This window comes from Stylophora pistillata, chromosome 3, assembly GCF_964205215.1.
Source record: "Stylophora pistillata chromosome 3, jaStyPist1.2, whole genome shotgun sequence".
In the NCBI taxonomy this organism is placed as follows: domain Eukaryota; kingdom Metazoa; phylum Cnidaria; class Anthozoa; order Scleractinia; family Pocilloporidae; genus Stylophora; species Stylophora pistillata.
In genome coordinates, this window is record NC_142521.1 from 14,001,229 (window position 1) to 14,021,487 (window position 20,259).

Genomic DNA, 20,259 nt, shown 5'->3' on the forward strand with positions numbered 1-20,259 from the left:
CACCTAGGTATTTAACATATGTCTTGCGTTCAAGAGATACCAATTGCTCCGAGTTATTATCAAGTATTTTAAGGTTTACTTCTCGGTATAGTTTGTGTTGATAAGGATGAAAAATAACGAAATTAGATTTGGATACGTTAAGAGATAATTTATTTGAATTCAGCCATTCACACAACTTTAATATCTCTTCATTGACGACAACTTCAAGTTTCTTTAGATCTTTTTCTGCATATAGTAAATTGGTATCATCAGCAAATAGGTAAAAGTCAAACTTTTTAGAGGAACGATGCATGTCATTGACATAAATTAAGAAAAGAAGCGGACCAAGTATAGAACCTTGAGGGACTCCACACACTATTCTCTCTTTGCTAGAGACAATAGAACCGATTTGGGTTGATTGCATCCTGACAGACAAGTATGATGAGAACCAGTCATTAATCAATCCTCTAATTCCATAATGGTGTAATTTATGCAACAAAATCGAATGATCAACTGTGTCGAAGGCCTTTTTCAAGTCAATGAAAATGCCACAGGAATATAATTTTTTATCAATGTTGTTTTGAATTGTATTTAGAATATCCAGAATTGCATGTTGAGTTGAGCAGTTCTCTCTAAATCCATATTGCGATGTGAAAAATATATCATTTTTATTTATAAAAGATTTTAGGCGTTTGTACATTAGTTTTTCGAATATTCGATTAAACACGGACAGTAAGTCTTGATTTGTTATCAGGACAAGATATAGAACGTATATCAACACCTCAACCACGCTTGAAATCGTGGTTTTCTGTCATGTTACTTTCAATTTGTATTCATTGTTTGTAGATATCTGAGTGTTTTCAATCAGTGGGCTACAGTGAAAACCACAGGGTCACCAGTAATTGTGTCAGCCTCGTTAAGTCGTTTTTTTTTTTTAATTTCGTAGACTGGACTAAGTTGCTTTCACAACACGTTACAACACACTATCATCGCTCCAACTCGAAACTCAAGTTAAAAATAACAGACACTTTATCCTGATCTGGTTCACAATCATGGGTTACAATTTAAGGACTTGAAAGGTAAACGGTATTCAGGTTGTTCCAGGTTTTTTCAATCTCTTTATTTAAATTTAATATACCTAATAATTATACTCATCAACTGATGAAGTTGTTATACTCTCCTTTCAGTAAAATATAATCTCTTTACTCATCAAGGACTATTTCAAATAGCGATTTTTCATTTTTGAAATTACACACATGTTAAGCTGGAGGGAGTCGATCAATCACGTGATCAGAGTTTATGGGTTGCAGCTGCCACTAACCAAGCCGGGACATAAACAAACTCGGGCATCATCCAGGCGACAGAGGGGTATGACCTCTCCAGATGAAACTTCACTTGGCGAATGGACAATGGCTGAGTTCCTACAAGAAAAAAACCAAAATTTCATCGTGTCTGTATTTCTAAAAACTGTATTATCCGACCATGACATAATTAGTTGAAGAGCTTTCCATAAACAGCGGGTTCCGGTAAACAGATTGTGGCACAGTTTCGAGACAAATGATGTATCTTTGACCGTTGGGTACCATTTAGGGACAATAATGATAATAAAGGTAACGTTAGCGATCATAATAACGATAATGATGATTATGATGATGAAGATGACATGGATTTTGATTGGTTCTTGCGTATGACCGATTAGAGGACAGGCGCATTGATGAAGTCAAAATTGAGAACATTTTAGATTAGGGGCCGACCATTTAACTTTTGAGGGGGGGGGGGTGATTTCTGATCATCAAGAAATTTTTCTCTAGCAATCTGCTGTATAGGATATTTTTTTCCAATTTTTTGGTACATTTTTTCTGTTACATTTGGGCTGTCTGCAATTTTTTTCTTCCAACAAGCGCTTGCAGGAAATTTTTTTCAAAATCACTCACCCCCCCTCAAAAGTTAAATGGTCGGGCCCCTTATATGTTCTCCCAGACCTGTACAGTAATCAGATCACAGAAGACGTTAAAATGTGTTAAGAAAATCAGTGACACACTCGGATGCACTCGTGTGCCACTATTTTGTTTTTACCACATTTTGTGATCTGTCACTGAACAGACAGTTCCGCTATTTTAAATTTCATTCTTTTTACGAGTCCACATACCTCCGACATCTTTGAAGCCGTATTCTTTGGCTAACTCTGCCACAATTAGAATCCGACCAGTCTTTTTCATAATATCGCTATCTGAAAGTGGTAATCAAATTTTAGACGGCAGAACAAATGAAGAAGGAAGCTTTTATAAGGTAGTCAAAAGCTTTCCCGTCCCTTTATTTACGAACCAAATCGAAAAGAGATTTAGCAATATGCAAGAGGGAAAAATTATTCTTCTGTAAATACATGTAGTAAATGAGTGGTCTGATTTTCTTAAGTTCTGAAATCGTTAGCTCAGTCTGACTCCAGTGGCCTGGAATCACCTCAAAAATAGCTTTACAATTTGGGGAAATTGATCCAGCTAAATCCGAAAGCACATAGAGGTTGTTATTGACAAAACCTTGCACATTTTGAGACTTATGCCTTTCACTCACTACCCAGCTCTGCATAAGGCGTTATGAGTCAAACAAACGTTGCAACAAGGGACGTTGCTTTATTGCCTTATCGCGATCGTGGAAAAAAAAGAAAAAACTTCTTCAGTCTCCATAAGAGCTTTGAAATCCGCGCTCCAATGCTCTGCCACTAAACTGAAGAGGACACTGTGGTGAGCTACGCCACTCCTTGGTTCATATGAGACACGCAACCTGCACACAGCAGGGATCAACGACGTCACAAGCTTTGTAGGAGTATAGTAAATAAGAAAGATGGTTAAAAAAAGAAAAGAAACTTAGCTGAGAGAACCCCCAAAAAGGGGCACAAATGATTTCTGTGTGAAAATTGTGTTATACAATGCTAAAAAAGACAAAAGAGAGATTTCGCATCGCATTTACGTGAAACGTGAAAGGCACGAGTGACCACATGACTTTGTTTTTCCCGCCATTTTTTCCCGTTTCCCGGTCGCGTTTTGCCGTTTCTACGTGAAAGTTACCTGTTTCGCGTTTGCCGAGTACGTAAGATTTTCTTCCTTTTTTCTCTCACAGAGTAGAAGTTAATTGTCGAAAAAAGGGCATCAAGACTATTCCTTGTAAGTTATATGAACGCGCCTTCAAAACCACCATAACGTAAGCTAGCGAGAAGCTAAAGCAGCAGGGTTCACGCTATTTACGTGAAACGTGAAAGGACAAGCTCACGTTTGCCATTTCAAGTAAACGCGGCGCTTATTCTCTCTACAAAAATGGAGTACCTGCTGCAAGCCACGCCACAGCTTTGCCGGAAAATGTGACATCTTCAGCGTCTTTGAAAATTTGGGCGGCTTTGCTCGCCTATAAAAGGTAAAAAATACTTACATACTCATTGTTTGTAAGTAGGCTGTCACTTGCATTGCGGCACGAGAAGTGGAAGACGAGCAGGCAAAGCCAAGCGTCGCACCACAAAAGCTATTTTATAGTTAGATTATGACATCGAAATTCCCATTTAAACAATAGAGTGTTTCTGTCGAGGAACTATCGGCTGATAGTTGCCCCGCGAAAGTTTGATGTTCTTAAAACAAATATGCTAGTTTTAAGAACATCAAATTTCCAAGGGGCAACAATCAGACCGATAGTACCGAGACATAAACACTCTTTTGTCTTTATTTTTCACCACTAAATTTTCTTCCGCGCGCCAGTCGAAAAACAGTCAAAACTCATTAAATGCATATCAGTCAAATATTTCTTCATGAGTACGGCCTGTCACAAATGTCAATGATTCGCAACCGTACATTGGCTAGAAAATACGTTATATCTGTCAGAATTGAAAAATCGCTGTTTTTCAGATCTGCCTAATTTCGCGGCCGTCAAACCATTCAAAATATTTCACGGATGAGTACTATCCATCCGGGTATTTTCCGCGGACGGGCACTATGGGCTGATAGTCTCCACGGATGAACACTATCGCGTCAGCTGATCATTTTAAACCAATACGAATCGGAGAAAATTTAGTGGTGAACTATAACGTGTCTTAGTTGATGACAGTAAAGCCCGAATGAACTATCCATTACAGCAGCCATTCAAAACAAAGGAAATGCAACAAGGAGTCAATGACAACTCACTGAAGAAAAGGACCGCACGACGCGCGGGAAAACGGCGGCGACCGATTCACATCTGATTGGTGATCGACCTTCACACCAATTACCCTGCGAGCAGAGCCTTTTTAACCCGTCCTCGAATCGAAAAGGAAAAAAGGCTCTGCCGACATCCTGTTCATTTATTTATTTAAAAAAATATTTAAAGAGGGAGCCCAGCTCGCCATAGCGGTTTTCAGTGAGGGCCTCAAAATTAACAATGTATAAAATAAGTAATCACGTAATTAATAAGTAAAAACTCACGGTTGAAATATGAAATATGAAATATCTAAAATATGAAACATCTAAAATATGACATGAACAGAAAATAATAAAATCGATGTGCAAGAGATGACACACTAACGGAACCTATTAAAATTCAAAATATTTAAGCAATGAATTTTTAAAAGCATCATAGGGTAGACATCTCATGTCTTCTGGGAGGGAATTCCAGTCTGTCAATGCACTATTAAAAGATCTGAGTAGACCCCAGTTCGTGTTTGATCCAACAGATCTAATAGTTTCCTTGGAGCGAGTGTTATGGCTATGATAGTCTGTGCCTCGAGTAATCATACTGTTTCTTTCACTGTCATTTATAAGTTTATGTATAAAAAGACACCGTTGCATTAATCTTCTGGATGATAGATTGATCCAGTTCATATCAAGAAGTGCTTGAATTGAAGAGGAATATGTCGCTCGATCCAGTACTAGCTTAGCTGCTTTATTTTGAAGAACTTGAATAGAATCCATCAAAACTTTGTTATTTTTATCCCCCCATACAATACTTGCATATTCGAGAACAGGAATGACCATTGTTGACACATAGATCCTCCATGCATAGACTGGGCGAAGATGTTTGATTCGTTTTAGCACACCTAGTTTCTTTGCTATTTTACTTTGTAGCTGATCAATATGGTCATGCCAAGTAAGATGCTGGTTTATGATCACTCCGAGATACTTAAATCTGGTAAAGTTCTCCAGTTGATCATTATTGGCTACAAGGGCTATGTCATTGAATTGATTTAATCTGTTACGTCCTCCAAAGACCATAAACTTCGACTTAGTAACATTTAGTGTCAGCTTATTATTATGTAACCAAGATGTAATAGCTTCCAAGTCTGCATTGAGCTTTGATTGCAAATTGGTTGGCGAGTTCTCATGACAATAAAATGCCATGTCATCAGCAAACATCGTCATCTTTGAGTGCCGCAGTTCAGATTGAACTCCATCAATATATACCAAGAATAACAATGGCCCCAGAACGCTACCCTGCGGCACTCCCATAGTGACTTTAGCTGGGGGGGGGGGGGGGGAAATGCATTTACACACATTGTTTTTTGAACTCGACCAGTGAGATATGAGCGGAACCATTGTAAGCTTTTTCCTGCTACTCCTAGTGACTTGAGTTTGTTGATGAGGAGCAGATGATCGACAGTGTCGAAACGCCTTGCAAAGGTCCAGCAATTAACACTGTTCCCGTCACGCATTCCTTGTCCATACTTTCAAGGACTTGATCTGTAAAGTCGATTAGGGCAGTGGAAGTTGAACGCTTCAGTCGGAAGCCAAACTGTGATTATGATAATAGTCTGTTTACTTCCAAAAAGGAACTTAACTGAAAATGTGCTGGTCTCTCTATGATCTCGCTTATAGTTGGTAACATTGATATTGGTCGATAGTTGTCCTTTATTGACTCATCTCCATCTTTAAATAATGCAATGACTTTTGCACATTTTCAGACTCTAGGAAATACTCCATCACTGAAGGATTTATTGATCAAACCAGTTAGTACTGGGGCGATGACGTCAGAAGCATCCTTCAACAGGCGTGCACTTAGCTTAGCAAGTCCAACAGCTTTGTTAGGTTTTAAGGATTTAAGGGCATTATGGACGAAGTTCACATTAACATTATCCAATTGAAATTCATAAGAAGGGGTGTTGGACGTAAAAGCAGTCGAAATGCTTTGAAACGGTTTTGCTAGTACTTTCCCAATTGACACAAAGTACTGGTCCATAATCTTGGCGATGGAGAGATTTTCAGTGTGCCATTTCCCGTTTTCAAAGATTGAAAAAACAGTCGACTTTTTTGTACCGGGGAGTACCTGTTTTATTGCAGGCCACATTTCACAAGAATCACCCTTGGCGTCTTCAATCATCTGACAAAAATATTTCGACTTGAGATTGTTTTCTTCGTGATTGGTATAATTCCGCAGTTTTCTGTACATTCCCCAGTCGTTTGAACATGTGCGGCGGTTGCCTAGAAACTGATCCTTTTCCAGGCCGCCTTGAACTATTGTGGGCGCAGTTTTGGTCATTTGTGTACATGAAAAACAAAGGCGTGTGCACCAAAACCGGTTTGACTGGAGGCAAAACCGGCTTGACTAGCCCGGAGTTTTGAGCTTTCGGCATTTCAAAGCACTGCAACAGGATGTCGACAGAGCCTTTTCCCTTGGAGGGTTAAAAAGAAGAAAAGAAGAAAAGAAGAAGAAAAGGCTCTGCTCGTAGGGTACACACCAATCACAGTGCTTGGTGGAGCGAAAACCAATTCGATCTTGGAAAACAATCGTCACAATTGAAAACTGCCTTGTTTCTCGCCCAACTCCTCCTAAACATAGACTCTAAACGAAAGATTACCTTTCCTCCTTGATCAGCTTTGCTGAGAATCAAGTCCGTCACAATCTCAGTCTTGACAGCTCCTGGCCATAGAGAGACACACGCCACATTCTGTTTGCGTAGTTCCACAGCCATATCCGCAGCCATTCTGTCCGTCTGGGTAAAATAAGAATAGTTATGTCAAGACGGTTTAGAACATTTTTAGTCTGTTTATCACACGTGGAAGGTACATACTTGGGCAATAATGACGGATGTTTCCTGCAAAATTGCTGAAACCGGCAGAAACTACTGAAATAAATTTTAATGTACGATACATAACGTACAATGAAAAAGCACACTCTTGCCTTCGATCGAATCGACTTTATCGATCGAAACAACCTTCGATCGAACTGACTTGTCATTCACCTCGCAAATTGAAAAATTCAGTGTTCCTTTATTTTACAATAAACCAAGTTGATAACTACCCGTGTTTTATTCCTTATAATGTTCAAGAGTTGAGGAATTACTCCTGACCAGCAATCGTGTAACTATTTTCCGTCCTGGGAACTCAGTTTGTGGGGACGAGTACAAGAAGAGATTCGTTCCCAGACCCCGGCTGATTTTTGATGTACTTAAAAACGAGTGCGAGTGGTTCATCGGGGTTTCCAAACACGAGAAAACTGATGAAAGCACGAGGCCAACGGCTTCGTGCTTTTATTGTTTTCGAGTGTTTGAAAACCCCGATGAAACACGAAGCACGAGTTTTTGAAATTGCTTCTTAATCGTGCATCATTAGCCAAGAACAATGAAAAAATTCTACTGAATTTTGGCATCGTACGCGGAATTGCTATAGTAATATTGTTTTTCCGTAATTATTGGCCTTTGTTGTCAAATATTTTAGCAGTGTCACAAGTCCCTGAGGACCGTCATTGTTTAAAGCAGAACACATACACATGCCTTGATGTCAATTCGGTCATTCTTCATGAGATATGGCGTTGTCACGTTTTCGGCAAGCAAAAGCAGCCGAAGAGGAGGTTAATCTGGTTCAAAACGCGGAAGAAGGCGGAAAAGTTGCCGGTAACAGAGGAAGAAGAAAGCAAGTTCTGGGAAATGGGACTTTTAGGTTGTCAGTCAGCTAAATCTTTGCTTAATACAGTATATTATTACAACGGAAAGTTATTCGGTCTTCGCGGTGGTGAACAAAGAAATATCACAGTGGTAGATTTTGAGCTTAGTAATAAATTTTATTCGTTTTTAAGAAAACGTAGCGAAAACTTTTCATGGTGGCCTTACTGATTTAAAATATGAGCCGCGGGTGGTTAAGCATGTTTGTCATCCTCTGGGGGGGGGGGGGGTTGACATTTTATCAAGCTCTAGGGTTTGATATTTCAGCAAAGTATAGTGGAAAAGCCTCTGTCCAGTGTTTCATCGGGGTTTCTAAACGCACACATGTGGCCAAATTGGCGTATCGTGATTGGTTTTTAACTTGATGAATTATTAATGAGTTTGAGAAAGATTGCTTCTAAGTTTTCCCCAGCTTACTGAGACCCTAGCTAAAGCTAATGCGACTAAAAAGACTGATGATGGACGTAAGTTTACAGGCCCTTTTTAAAAAGACGTTTCTTACCAGGCTGTTGCAAGTTAGAGTGTCACTTGCACGTTTTTTAAAATAGATACTTGAGTGGAAGAATGCCCAATAGATCATCGAGCTTCCTAGGGGACATGCGGATTCGAAGCTCCTTGGATGCCTTCTCTACCCTCTCGAAACCAATTATTTAAAATGTTTCTCCTCAGTTTTGGTAAAACAGCGGAAATCGAGCCTATAGCCGCCTGTCAATATTATTTAATTTTAATTGTAATTGTAATTTAGTTGTAATAGTAATTTAATTTTAATTGTAATTGATGTATTTTTAACAGGGAAGAGCCACCTAGTGGATCTGTTAATAAACCATTATTATTGTTATTATTATTATTATTATTATTATTATTATAATTTCAATTCTCTCCAGTTCTCGGGTGTTCCACTGGGTAACGTTGTTCGTGTCTCAGCAACTTCCCGTAGCTCAGAGACACAACAGTTTTCGCAACAGATGAGCAGTTCCAAGGATGGCCGATAATTGAACACTTCCAAGAAAGTCAGGTATACCTAACTTGCCAAACCAGGCCTTTGATCTTTTCGATATGCTTCCGAGAGAACCAATCACGATAGGTATTATTGTGACTTTCGAGGCTCCGTGGATCCTTCTGATTTCGTATGCTAGTTCCTGGTACTTTTCCACCTTCTCCTCCTCGGTCCGGGTGATGTTCTGATCCGCTGGCACAGCTATATCAATAAGCGTCCATTTCTGTATGTCTTTATGAATTATTATTATTATTATTATCCTAATCGCAGAGAAATCAACTGAATGCTACATTTTAATCAAGCAGCACAGGGCGAAAACCGTAACCTGTGAGCCATGGAGTAAAAAATAAATGTACATTAACTAATCCTAAAAAGCTTTTCCGTTGTGTCTACGGTCCTCCTTCTAACAGGAACTCAAACTGCCGCCTTGAAAGTTCGGGCAATATTCAGCGTGCCCGAGAGCACTGCCCTCTGCATCTTTCGCAATACGTCTGTGCTTCTGCCTCCCACCAGCTCGCGCATCATGACATCCAGCTCCCGTGACCACCCCCCGAGGGCATCCATTATGATGTTATACTGCTTCACCTCGTAGCCTGGGAACTGCTGTCTTGGTTCCCAGCGAAGGGGTCCGTACTTCAGTGTCTTCTCTTCATCCTTTCTTGTCCGATTGTTAACCCACGGGCAGCTCATTTCCAACGTCACAACTCTCTTGCACATATGATTTACAACGCGTGTATCCACCCTATTGCATCTGACCTCTTGTTGATCAGCATGTATAGGAACATCCCAATAAGCTTTAACATTCTCTGACTCATACACGGGCTTGGGCTTGTCGGGTGAGTACCAGGGTGGTATCTCGTCTATAACTCCCTCATCACACAACAGTTCGTAAAACAGTACCTTCAGTGCGGCGTCGTGTCTAGAGAGATACTTGCTCTGGGCCAGCGCACTGCATCCTGACAAGATATGAGCCACGCTCTCTGGAGCCTTACCGCATAGTCTGCACCTCACCTCGCCTTCCCCGCTTGTGTTATTATTATTATTATTATTATTATTATTATTATTATTATTATTATTATTATTATCAAAGAAGTCCAACGACCATTCGCTCTGACGAAGGGCTAAAGCTCGAAACGTCAGCTTTTTAACTCTTTACGGTGGTCAATTTACAATTTCAACTTAGTTGTGATATTACCAAAAGTCTAACAAGAGTCTGGAGTCGACAAAACAGGTTTAAAGTCGACGGTCTATGGACATTATGTACGCTACGAAGAAGGCTGTCACGCTACAAAAAAGGCTGTCACGTTACAAACAGCTGCTTTGAAGACTGATCGTTACCGCTTATCCACAATGCGGAAGTTTAAACGTTTCAGCGCTTCGGTTTAGAGTTTCTGTTTTAGGCCGTGCACATTCTGATGTCGGTATTGGAAACCTCAAGCTTCACTTCCGTAACAGCAAGTCAGAGATATTAGGAATAGATTGTACATGTTTCCTTCCTGGCTCTAGGGTAAGTATGATGTCCTATGTAATTCATTATCAGTGATAAACAAATGTAGCGAGCGTCCAGCTTCCATCTGCATTGCGTTCATACAATACCACATATAAACTAACAAGAACACAACAGATTCAACGGTCTGACGTTTAACAATAAATAATGCAGAATTGCTGCTTTCAAGCACCAACCAGGTATAACAACGCGTCCAGAAAGGGAACTGGGATAATAACAAACGTCTGTGTCAACTTTCCGATACTTTACATGTAGAACAGAGCATGGAGCCTTATTTACTCCCTTTACCTCCTCACCCTATTGCGCAAAAACAAACAGCTCCCACTTTCCCGTATAATTAGTAATGCCATCACCATGACTCATTTTCTGAGCTTTGCAAGAGTGTCACGTCGGGGATTGATGCGTGACGAAGAGACTTGGCCTAAGCCGAAAAGCCCTGCTGTGAAAAAGCTTCGGTGTAGTAAACTTGTTTACAGAATTTCTCAAACATCACGGACGGACGAGAAACCAAATGCTAAACAATGAAGCGACGCTGTATTGATATTCTGGCCAGATATAAACTCGACAAAAAGAGGAAGCGACATTCTGAATGGTGAGGCAACAAAAAAACACGGCAAACTGCAAAGTCAAAATTGAAAAACTTCCTGCTGCGATGAGACAAACAACCTCCGAGTTTCACTGAGCAGAATGCTAAAATGCCAAAACGGTAACCCGAATAAGCCACAAACTGACAGCTAGAAACGTAGCAATTCAGAAATGAGGTGTTAGAATGAAAAGCAAGTTTGAAATAGCTAAAGCAAAGAAATGGAAATAATTACTGAAAAGCTGCAATGATAGATTTATTATATTACAGACATACTTAGTTTATTCCTTATTACGGAAGCCGGTTCGAGGCGCTTCAGTGCTTCAGTAGTATGTGATTTCTGTTTTAGGTCTTTCGTCACATGCGCACCTCGATGACTGACTGTATCAGCTACCGCGGAAATAAATGCTTCAAGCTTCACCTTCAGAAAGAAAGGAACAAATTACCTTTGGACTGTTGTTGAGCAACTCTGAAGACACATCAAAACAAACTAGCGTCTGACCAATTAGATATTAGTTTCGGTTATCACGTGAAGAGAGTAAACCCCTTCCCTATGGATAGATTAAAAGTGCTTCAGATAAACCACATCCTTACATAGTTGCTCGGTTAGCGGAGAAGCGTCAAGGACGATCGGTTTAAGGTAAGTGTCAATATGAGAAGATAGGCCGTTCTACCGTGCATGATATGATAATTGAAGACAAGTAATCATGTCAAAGATTACTGAACGAAGTGCGATCGATTGTTGTCTTCTCAGCACAGGTCAGAGAATTAGAAAACGTTTTGTTGCTCGGTCAAACAAGATCACCTCAGTAGTATAATTTCATTACAGTTTCTTGGCATGAAGTGGTCCTCTAATACATTTGTGCGTTGTTACAATTAATCGAAATGAAAGGAAAACGTATGATATTCGGTTTCGGAGCCATTTTCTCCACGTTCAAAGTCATGTTCTACCAGTTCTGCTGGCAGAAAGGTTCCACAATCCTTCTAAGACAATCCTCCGACTCACGTGTCGTAAAACTCAAAGCCGCTATAGCTATGAGCGACCTAAAACGTCTCATCAGCCAACATTCAAGCTAAGTTTATTACTATTACTTATTTTGAGTTTCGTGTCCGTAATGACACTCAACCACCGTACAAATTCCACTAATCCTACTTAACCTTTGAATTGGCCATGCTATAATTGTATGAATGAACGATTTTTTCGTTTAATCAACTAGATGATACATCAATTCATTTCATAATTTATGAAAATGTGTTTGGCACTGTCAATTTTGACACAGATCGCCTAGAAAACCTGTTCTTCAATCCCATGGAATTCATGTGACATTCTGAAAAATTCATCGACCTTGACCCAAATTCTAATTTCTCTATAAGTTCAGGTTCATGTGATTACTTCCTTGAAGGTCGACTGAACGAACTCACTGCTAACAAATTTGCCATTAATCTCTCATTGTTACATCTTATTGCATGTAGCCTTTGTGGACATTTTGAGAAACTTAGTAAGCATCTATTAGGATCAGGACAAATCACAGATTCACAGCCATAGGGGTATCGGCATGGTTAAATGAGATTACCTAATATCTGGTTGACATGTCGGGCTACAACTTTACTTCTAACCATAGGGTAGATAAATCCGGCGGCGGAGTTGGCCTTTATTTACTAGATCATTTTGAATACAAAGTCAGAAAAGATCTTAATTCTTCTCATTCGAATTGCTTAGAGGCTGTTTTCGTTGAAATCATTGTCCCTCGGGGAAAAATGTCATAGTTGGCGTGATATATCGACCACTTGATCAAAATGTTGATAAGTTTGTTGCATCAATGCGAAACTTATCGACTATAATCACTAAAATAAATAAATGGATAACTATTCAAACTAGTTAGAAATGATGTGGTGAGAAAAAATACGGGTAAAGCGGGAAAATTTATGAAACGTACAAACGCACCAAAAAAACAGAACAGTAAGATATTCTTAGGCTTAATCTCGGCTTATACATTTCCCCGCGTATCTTCCTGTGTAAAATACTTGACCTCCGCTCTCTCGCTCTTGCTTAGGCGTAAAATGATTTTTAAGTTTAGAGTTTTTTACTTTTTATGATTCCAGAGAACTCTTGCATTTCATGGTTTTTCAAAATGGGGTCGCTGATCCTGAAATTGGTGTACATTCTCACTGCGTTGAGCATTGTTGCAGATTTCCTTCGTTTGGGGGGCTTCAGATACAACGCAGAACAATATGGCACTGAGATTGGTGCGCAATCCTCCGCCTTGTTTTTGCCTGGGGCTAATGGCGTGCCAGTGTGGCCTGTGGTGGCAAGACTTGCTGTGGGCGCTCTGACCAAAAGTGCGATTAAAGCTGCCAAGAAAAAGGCAAAAGACCAAGCCAGAGTAGCGGGAAGGGCGAAAAACAAAGCCAAAAAGAGCAATGGGGGTGCTGGTATGTGATATGAAGAATAAATTAATGTTAGATTGCATTCCAAAACATACTGGGTGAGGGTCTAATTGATTTTACTGTCAATTTGTGAAGTTGACATGATATATGCCTTATTGAGCAAGAGTGAGGTCAAGATGGCTGAATATTGGCAGAGTTCTTTTCTTGCGTCTGGGTCCAAAAAGGCCATAAAAAAATAAAAAATAAAAAAAAATAAACCAAGCTTGTTCTAGCCATCTTGGTCGAACAAGCTTGGTTAATAAAGGATTTATTATATAGCAAAAATATTTCGCTTCAATAAGAATCAAGAATTACTTGTTTATTTCAACAGCCGGGAGAGAAAGCCATTGTGTTTGTAGCACAATAGACCCAAGAGGATCGTTTAATTTTTTTCTTTGTTTTCATTGTCTTCTAACGCTTTTTGCGACTTCGTCTCCGGCATTGTCCAAAAGCTAAGAACTTTGTCAGTGCGCTCCACACACCTTTTTTCCTGCACGGGATCAAAGCGGGCAATCCCGAGCGAGCAAGATGGGCCCATCTTACCCAATCGGGTAGCCAATCAGAACACAGGATTCGCTTCATTTTCCCCGCGGGCGCTGCCAGCTCGATAATGAATCCCAATATTGCAATTATCATGTCGAGTTCAAATTCTGCCTTGTTTCCAAGCCCCTCGTTCGTGTAGTGTTTTTAAACTTTTGCAAACTTAGAGAGTAGTGTCTCTTTTTGCAGATTATTCAAAAATGTAAAATAAAACAATTATTGAATTCGGTCTTCGCATGACATGATGAATTATCAAACCTCGTTTCTGTGTTATCTGCCGCAGCCTCGGCCTTCGACAGAAAACTTATACTTCGGTCTCGAAAATTCAGGATATCATGCCTAACCTCATCCAATAGTTGCCTAATGTCAGAATTTGTATGATGGTGGATATTTCATGTCTGGTCTTCAAGATATTGTTTACTGAAAAAATCCTGTTTTTCTCCCTCTTTCAGAGCACACCAAAAATGCACGCAAAAGTACCAAGGATAAGCACGAGAATGCGGAAGCCAGAAGGAATAGGGAGCAGGAAAAGAAGAAAAATCAAGGATAAACCAATTACTTACCTCACCGAATTGACAGCTATGGAAGCTTAAACCTTGATTTGACCTAGATACGTTTAGCTTAGCTTTCTCATTATATTTATTGCATAGCAAAACACGAGGCGAAACTTACTTGAGCAAAAATAAAATTTTCCTACTGTCATAAAGTCATGGCTTCCTACGCACCAGTGTCACAGCAAACTGAGTGTTGGATACCAGTTCTGTAGTTAAGGCTCTTCAGGATCGCTTAGCACTCTGTTGTCGACGTGCGAAATTTTGTGTTAGCTGGGTTCCGTCGACTCGCCCCGTTTATCACCAACAGCGGACTGCCGGCCATCTAGTGTTTCAGCTCGAGGTGAAACATCGGAGTGCGACATAAATGTCTTTGAACGATCGACTCCAATCGCTTGCGTTTTTCCCCTTCCTTCTCCCCCTCCACCTATTACTCACTATTTTTGATTCGTTATTCTACTCAAATCACGAGGAATTACTATGAATGGCGTCCGTCTAACTGTTGCCCGTTCCTGGTTCTCGGTTTCAAGGGACGAAAGAAAAAGAGGGGTGAGTGGAAGTAAGAGGGGGAGGGGGGGGGGGTGGGGGACTAAGAAGACACCCCTTCGTAGAACCTCGACAATTTTTGCGCATCAGCGAGCGCTTGTTTCCCTCCTTCTTTTCATTGATTTGAATCCTAGCACAATCTTCTCTGACTAATGCCCATAGGCTCACAATCCCCTTTTTCATTGATAGCCGAGTTTAACTAGCACAAGTGAAGAGATTCACCTAATATGTTTTCCTTGACTCATTGATAGAGCAGGATTCTACTCAATGCTACTCCCTAAGTATGCAAAGGTGCAAAAGTTCCATGAAGCCTCCCAGTGGACATACCGATATAAACCTCTCTGAATACCTTCTCTCGTCTTTCAAATCATGAGCCTATTCCTCGCAGTTTTCGATACACATCAACATCCCTGGTGACATATTGGATCATACCGGCTAAGCGGCATACTCAGTACTTTGTTGTCAGTCGACGAACGAAATATTTTAAGAAAAATAATGTTTATTGGTTAAGGGCATCTTAACAGAAAAAAAAAATCGTAGCATTAATTGACTAGTTAAAAAGACACTATCTCGCCGAGTGTAAGGTAGAGACCTTTCGTGAAAAAAATAAAACTCGTCTAACTTAAGATCCTTCTCAGTACTAAAACTGGGCTTACATGTATAACGAAACTTAATAAATTGTTTCAAAGAGTTACTAGGCCGGGAAATATTAGGCGACTCCAAAGGGGTAAGGTGAAGACGATTTACTTTGTGTGCAATGGGGATGTCGAAGTCTCCCATCCTGCCAAATATTTTTTGATCTGAAACAAGTTGCATGATTTTCAAGAGGCTTGAATTAGAAGGTGGAATGCGCAACAGGAGGTCGTTTTTCAACCAGGCGCCAGTGCCTTAAAATGATCGGTGTCCTTGTATATTCGGAGCCCCCGGCCCATTTCCACAAGCGAATAAGGTGCCTCTTCTATTAGTGGAATGGACCTCACGGCTACATACGATAGAGAAGTCACACTCTATTTGATGCCGCGTCTCTCCGAGCGCCCACGCAATCGACAGCATGATCATAACAACTCATTTTGGAACCAACGCACGTGTAGCGATTCAGTGTCACAGAGCCCTGCCGCAATTAGATGTCGCCTAATATTTTTCCGATTACGAAAAGGAAGTTAAAAAAAAATTGAGTCCAAGCTCGGCAACTAACAATTCAGTAATGACTAGTTTATCCTCTTCGATTTCCCCTGGCACGTTGTCGGTCCCTGTTCTTTCTGGCCTGTCCTTTCTCGTGCTTATTCGAGGTACTTTTCCGAGCATTTTTGGTGTGTTCTGAAAAAAAAAGAAAAAAAAGAAGCAAATCAAATGGTTCTCAGAGCATGATGTCCTGATAAACTCAGTGGTAACTCGAGTTCTTTAATTCCGTATCATTACAAAAATGGTCGGATCGTGCTTAGGTCCTTTTCCTTAGTTAATAAGATCATCGGTCTGGGAAATCAGGTTCCCTCAAAAAGAAAAACAAATAGATAAATCAATAGACAAAAAAAAATAATTAACATTTGTAACAGTCGTAATCTATGATGATATAATTAGTAATTACCGATGATAATTTTTTTTCCTGAGAATGCAAGAGATGAAGCCAAGAGGCAGTCAACTCAAAAGTAAGAAAGTTTGGTTGAACTTTAGACCTGGATTTAACGAAAAAGTAGTAGATATTTGTCCTACTTAACAGTAAAAGTAAAGGGGTTTTGATTGACAGAATGACTACTTTTGATAAATTACTTACCTGCACCCCCTGAACTCTTTCTAGATTTGTTTCTGCTCCTTCCAGCCTTTTTGGCTTGGTTCTTGGCCTTTTTTTTAGCAGCTTTGAGCGCACTCTTGGTTACAAATCTTCCTACAAACGGCCAAATAGGCGCGCCACTCGCCCCAGGGAAAAACAGGGAGGAGGATTGCAAGCTAATCTCGCCACCATGTTGTCCCGCGTTGAACCATGTGCTTCTGAGATGCATAAAATCTCCAGCAATGCTCATTGCAGTCAGAATGTAAACCAATTTTAGGAAGAGCGATCCCATTTTGGCGATCAAGAACTGCAACAGATGACTGAAATCGAAAAAAGAAAAGTTGCTGAAACTAAAATAAAAATGAGTATTTATTTGCAAAATAAAAATGATATTTATTTGAATGATTCAAAGATAGGTTGCGCTCAAATGTTAGCCTACCTGAATAAAACAGCTGCATTTAAATGTAATAATCATACGCAAAGACCCGCCTTGAAGCACAGAAAGACGTCTCAAGCTCTTTTATATTAAGATTGTCCGTAACTTTTCTTTTTTATTCTCGGCGTAACATCCCTCTGCAATCCATACACAGCTTTTTTTTCCCTATCGTTTTTGAGTAATCTACCGAATTCTTGTGGACATCTTTTGTAATTGCATGACAAACGCATGTGATAAGCGGATGACAAAAAAAGCGTATCAACCACGGAATTTAATTCTGTTCCCCCACAGATTTGTGGAATACGTTAATCTCCCGGTGGTTTGGTGGATCTTTGAGGTATTAAGACTGTCCTGATTTTTTACAAGAAAAAATGATGTTGAGCTTTAGATGTTCGTTTCAGGCTGTTTACAATGACATGTCAAATGTTGTCAGGCAAGCTTTAAGGACGAACCTCTTCTGATGCCAGAAAACTTGGCGAGGTTTCAAACCCTTAGCTCCACTGAGAAGACGTGAATCAAGAGTTCCGATTTTATGTTTGACGTGTCTAATTATGTTTTTGATCATCAATGTAACAGTTTGTGATAATGGAAAAAATGTGGTCAGTCACATCATAATCATGCTATGCTACGCCTTTCTTTTGTCGACCTCTTGCTTTACCTTACAAGGGTTTCTTAATTTAATATGTGAACAAACCCCTTACCTTGTTCACGTACTGTTCTCAGTTCGTTCTTCTGATCTCGTATATTGTGTTAGAAAGGGAACAAAGAAAGCCTTTTTAAGCCAACTGCTGGTTAGAATATCTCCCTTCGTGTGATAACCCGGCAGTAAAATCTCGTTGGTCGGAGGTAACTTTGTTTTGAAGTGTTTCCAAAGTTGCCATAGAGACACTTTGGGAACAATTTCTTCTGTCGCAGAATTAAGAAAAGCTAAACTCGCGCTAGTGCTAATATAGCTGAAGTGCAAACGCGCCGAAAGGCGCCAAATAACTGAAACTATACACTGAAACGCTGAAACGTTCTATATACCTCCGCTTCCTATCCACTCCATTCTTTTCATGCAACCAACAAACCTTTCAAAGCTTTCATGAAAACTTCCTAATTGCGTTTAGCTGAATGAAGAGTTCAAAACGTGGATAGTTCTTAATACAATGGTATCTTTAACGACGTCCGGCGAAGACTGCAGATTTCCATGACGGTGGCCTTTGACTTAACAGCGGTTAAAAAGGAACAAAATGAAGTTGGCTCAAGTATCTGATATAGCTTGCTCTCTTGGCCCGCTGGTTGTCGCGTTGTAAATCGAATATCATAACAATAATTAATTTCTAACAATATCAGCACTTGTGGGTTTGATGGTTGTGGAAACTGCTCAACTTGTATGCGTTATTGACCAGGCGTGAGGTCAAGAGGGTTGAATATTGGCCGAGTTCTTTTTTTAGCAGTTTTAGGACCGAGACGAAGTCGAGGTCCATAGAAATGAGGCTAATATTCAGCCATCTTGGCCGAACAAGCTTGGTCAGTAAAGGATTTATAAATTGTAAAAATATTTCGGTTTATGAAGAATAAAGATAGGTTTGTTCACTTCGAGAGCCGGGTAAGAAAGGCAGTTGTGTTTGTAAATTCACGCGTTTCGTTTCCCTTTTTATTTGACTATCTTCTGTCGCTTTTTGCGTATCCATCACCGAAATTGTCCAAGAATTACGAACTTAGAACTAATTCAATCAGTTTTTTTCATGCGTTGGATCAATGCAGTCAGGCCGAGCGGCCGAGAAGGTATATCTTGTCCGCTCATGGAGCCAATCAGAACACAGGATTCGCTTCATATTGCCCACGAGCGCTGCGGGCGATGTAATAATCCTGCTTATGAACCAATCAGAAAGAGGCTATAATTTATTACCCCCTATCCTTTGAATTTTTGCTCGAAAAAAATGTGAATTCTTTGATGTGTATGAAAGCATTAGGTAAAATATTAGTTTCCCGAGACGGGAAGTGGAACAAAACCAAGTTTATGGAGTCTCTGCTGTTACGGGGGTCCTTTGGACGAAATTGACTAATAACATCACAGAAAATGAAAGTTATGAAAAAAGAGATCTTCAAGTCAGTTGTGCAAGTCAGTACCTAGAACCAAAGCAAGCAAAGGTGAAAAAATTAAGATCAACTCAGCTGCTCGTTTCCTGCAAGAGGGGGGCTTTGGGATTTTCGGTTTTGCGGTTTTGACTGTTTGTTGGGGAATAAGTTAGTTGTTCATCAATAATAAGTCAAATATTAATTGTAAAAGGAATTAGTTAAATGATTACGTGATAGATTGCATCAATTCTCAGTAAATTGAACTTAGTGCACAGTTTATCAGCTGATGTACTTTGCACGCGCTAATTGAACCAAATAAGGAAGGGATCATGTGAATTAGGCTTGACATCTCGTACGATAGTTATATTACTGCAAGCTGTGCCTGTGATAGATTATAGTAGTGTATTGTGTAAGACAGCAGAAAAACTGAAGTGCACGCACACTGTAATCAGATCGATAGTAGAACCCTTGAGAGGTAGAAGAATAAACTCCGTGTTAAAATAGAACGTAGACAGTGGGATAGATACAGTCTTCAGTTGAACCAGCGAGCGGAACAAAAATTCCGCAACACTGTTTTTTGGATCGGTTTTTCGGTTTTTGGGGCCAAAAAGGGTCGGTTTTTCGGTTTTGATGCTCAGAACGGTTTGAGGATTTTACGTGTTTTTGCATTCGGTTTTCACGACAACTCTGATACGGTTTTCGGTTTTTCCTTTTTGACCCCTTTAAAGGTGAAAATGTAGCGGTTTTGTCAGGTTTGTATGCGGTTTTCGGTTTTGCTGCCTTTTTTCGACGGTTTTTCGGTTTTGGAGGTCTTTTTCTCCGGTTTTGCGGTTTCCCAGAGGCCCCAATGACCCCCCCTGTAACTGGTTATCCATTTAATTTTGTGTAAGTAACTTCGGAAACAGGAAACGCTCTGTAACTACTGTTGTTGTATTTTGTATCAAGGGGTCACCTGAATTATCCAAAGTCA

The 20,259-nt window shown here is 40.0% G+C and overlaps 3 protein-coding genes across 3 annotated transcripts in view; 1 reads left to right on the plus strand and 2 right to left on the minus strand.

Moving 5' to 3' along the window:
- Nucleotides 1-895: 895 nt before the first annotated feature.
- The window catches only part of LOC111330981 (dehydrogenase/reductase SDR family member 1), a 32,964-nt gene continuing 13,600 nt past the window's right edge, over nucleotides 896-20,259 (minus strand). The window contains exons 8-11 of the mRNA XM_088751776.1: nucleotides 6,788-6,922; nucleotides 3,300-3,378; nucleotides 2,129-2,209; nucleotides 896-1,400 (exon numbers count right to left, since the gene is read on the minus strand). Of these exons, the coding sequence (XP_088607902.1) occupies nucleotides 1,270-1,400; nucleotides 2,129-2,209; nucleotides 3,300-3,378; nucleotides 6,788-6,922 (426 nt within the window). The 3' untranslated portion in view covers nucleotides 896-1,269. The remainder of the gene's footprint in view (nucleotides 1,401-2,128; nucleotides 2,210-3,299; nucleotides 3,379-6,787; nucleotides 6,923-20,259) is intronic.
- LOC148734634 (uncharacterized) lies at nucleotides 10,221-14,630 on the plus strand. Its single transcript, XM_088754923.1, has 4 exons — nucleotides 10,221-10,374; nucleotides 11,307-11,597; nucleotides 13,061-13,390; nucleotides 14,377-14,630. The coding sequence occupies exons 3-4, from the start codon at nucleotides 13,090-13,092 to the stop codon at nucleotides 14,472-14,474; spliced, it is 399 nt and encodes a 132-aa protein (XP_088611049.1). The 5' UTR covers nucleotides 10,221-10,374; nucleotides 11,307-11,597; nucleotides 13,061-13,089; the 3' UTR covers nucleotides 14,475-14,630.
- Nucleotides 15,501-18,127, minus strand: LOC148734635 (uncharacterized). The gene is made up of 3 exons (XM_088754924.1): nucleotides 17,927-18,127; nucleotides 16,793-17,109; nucleotides 15,501-16,338 (listed from the first exon to the last, which is right to left on the minus strand). The coding sequence occupies exons 2-3, from the start codon at nucleotides 17,079-17,081 to the stop codon at nucleotides 16,235-16,237; spliced, it is 393 nt and encodes a 130-aa protein (XP_088611050.1). The 5' UTR covers nucleotides 17,082-17,109; nucleotides 17,927-18,127; the 3' UTR covers nucleotides 15,501-16,234.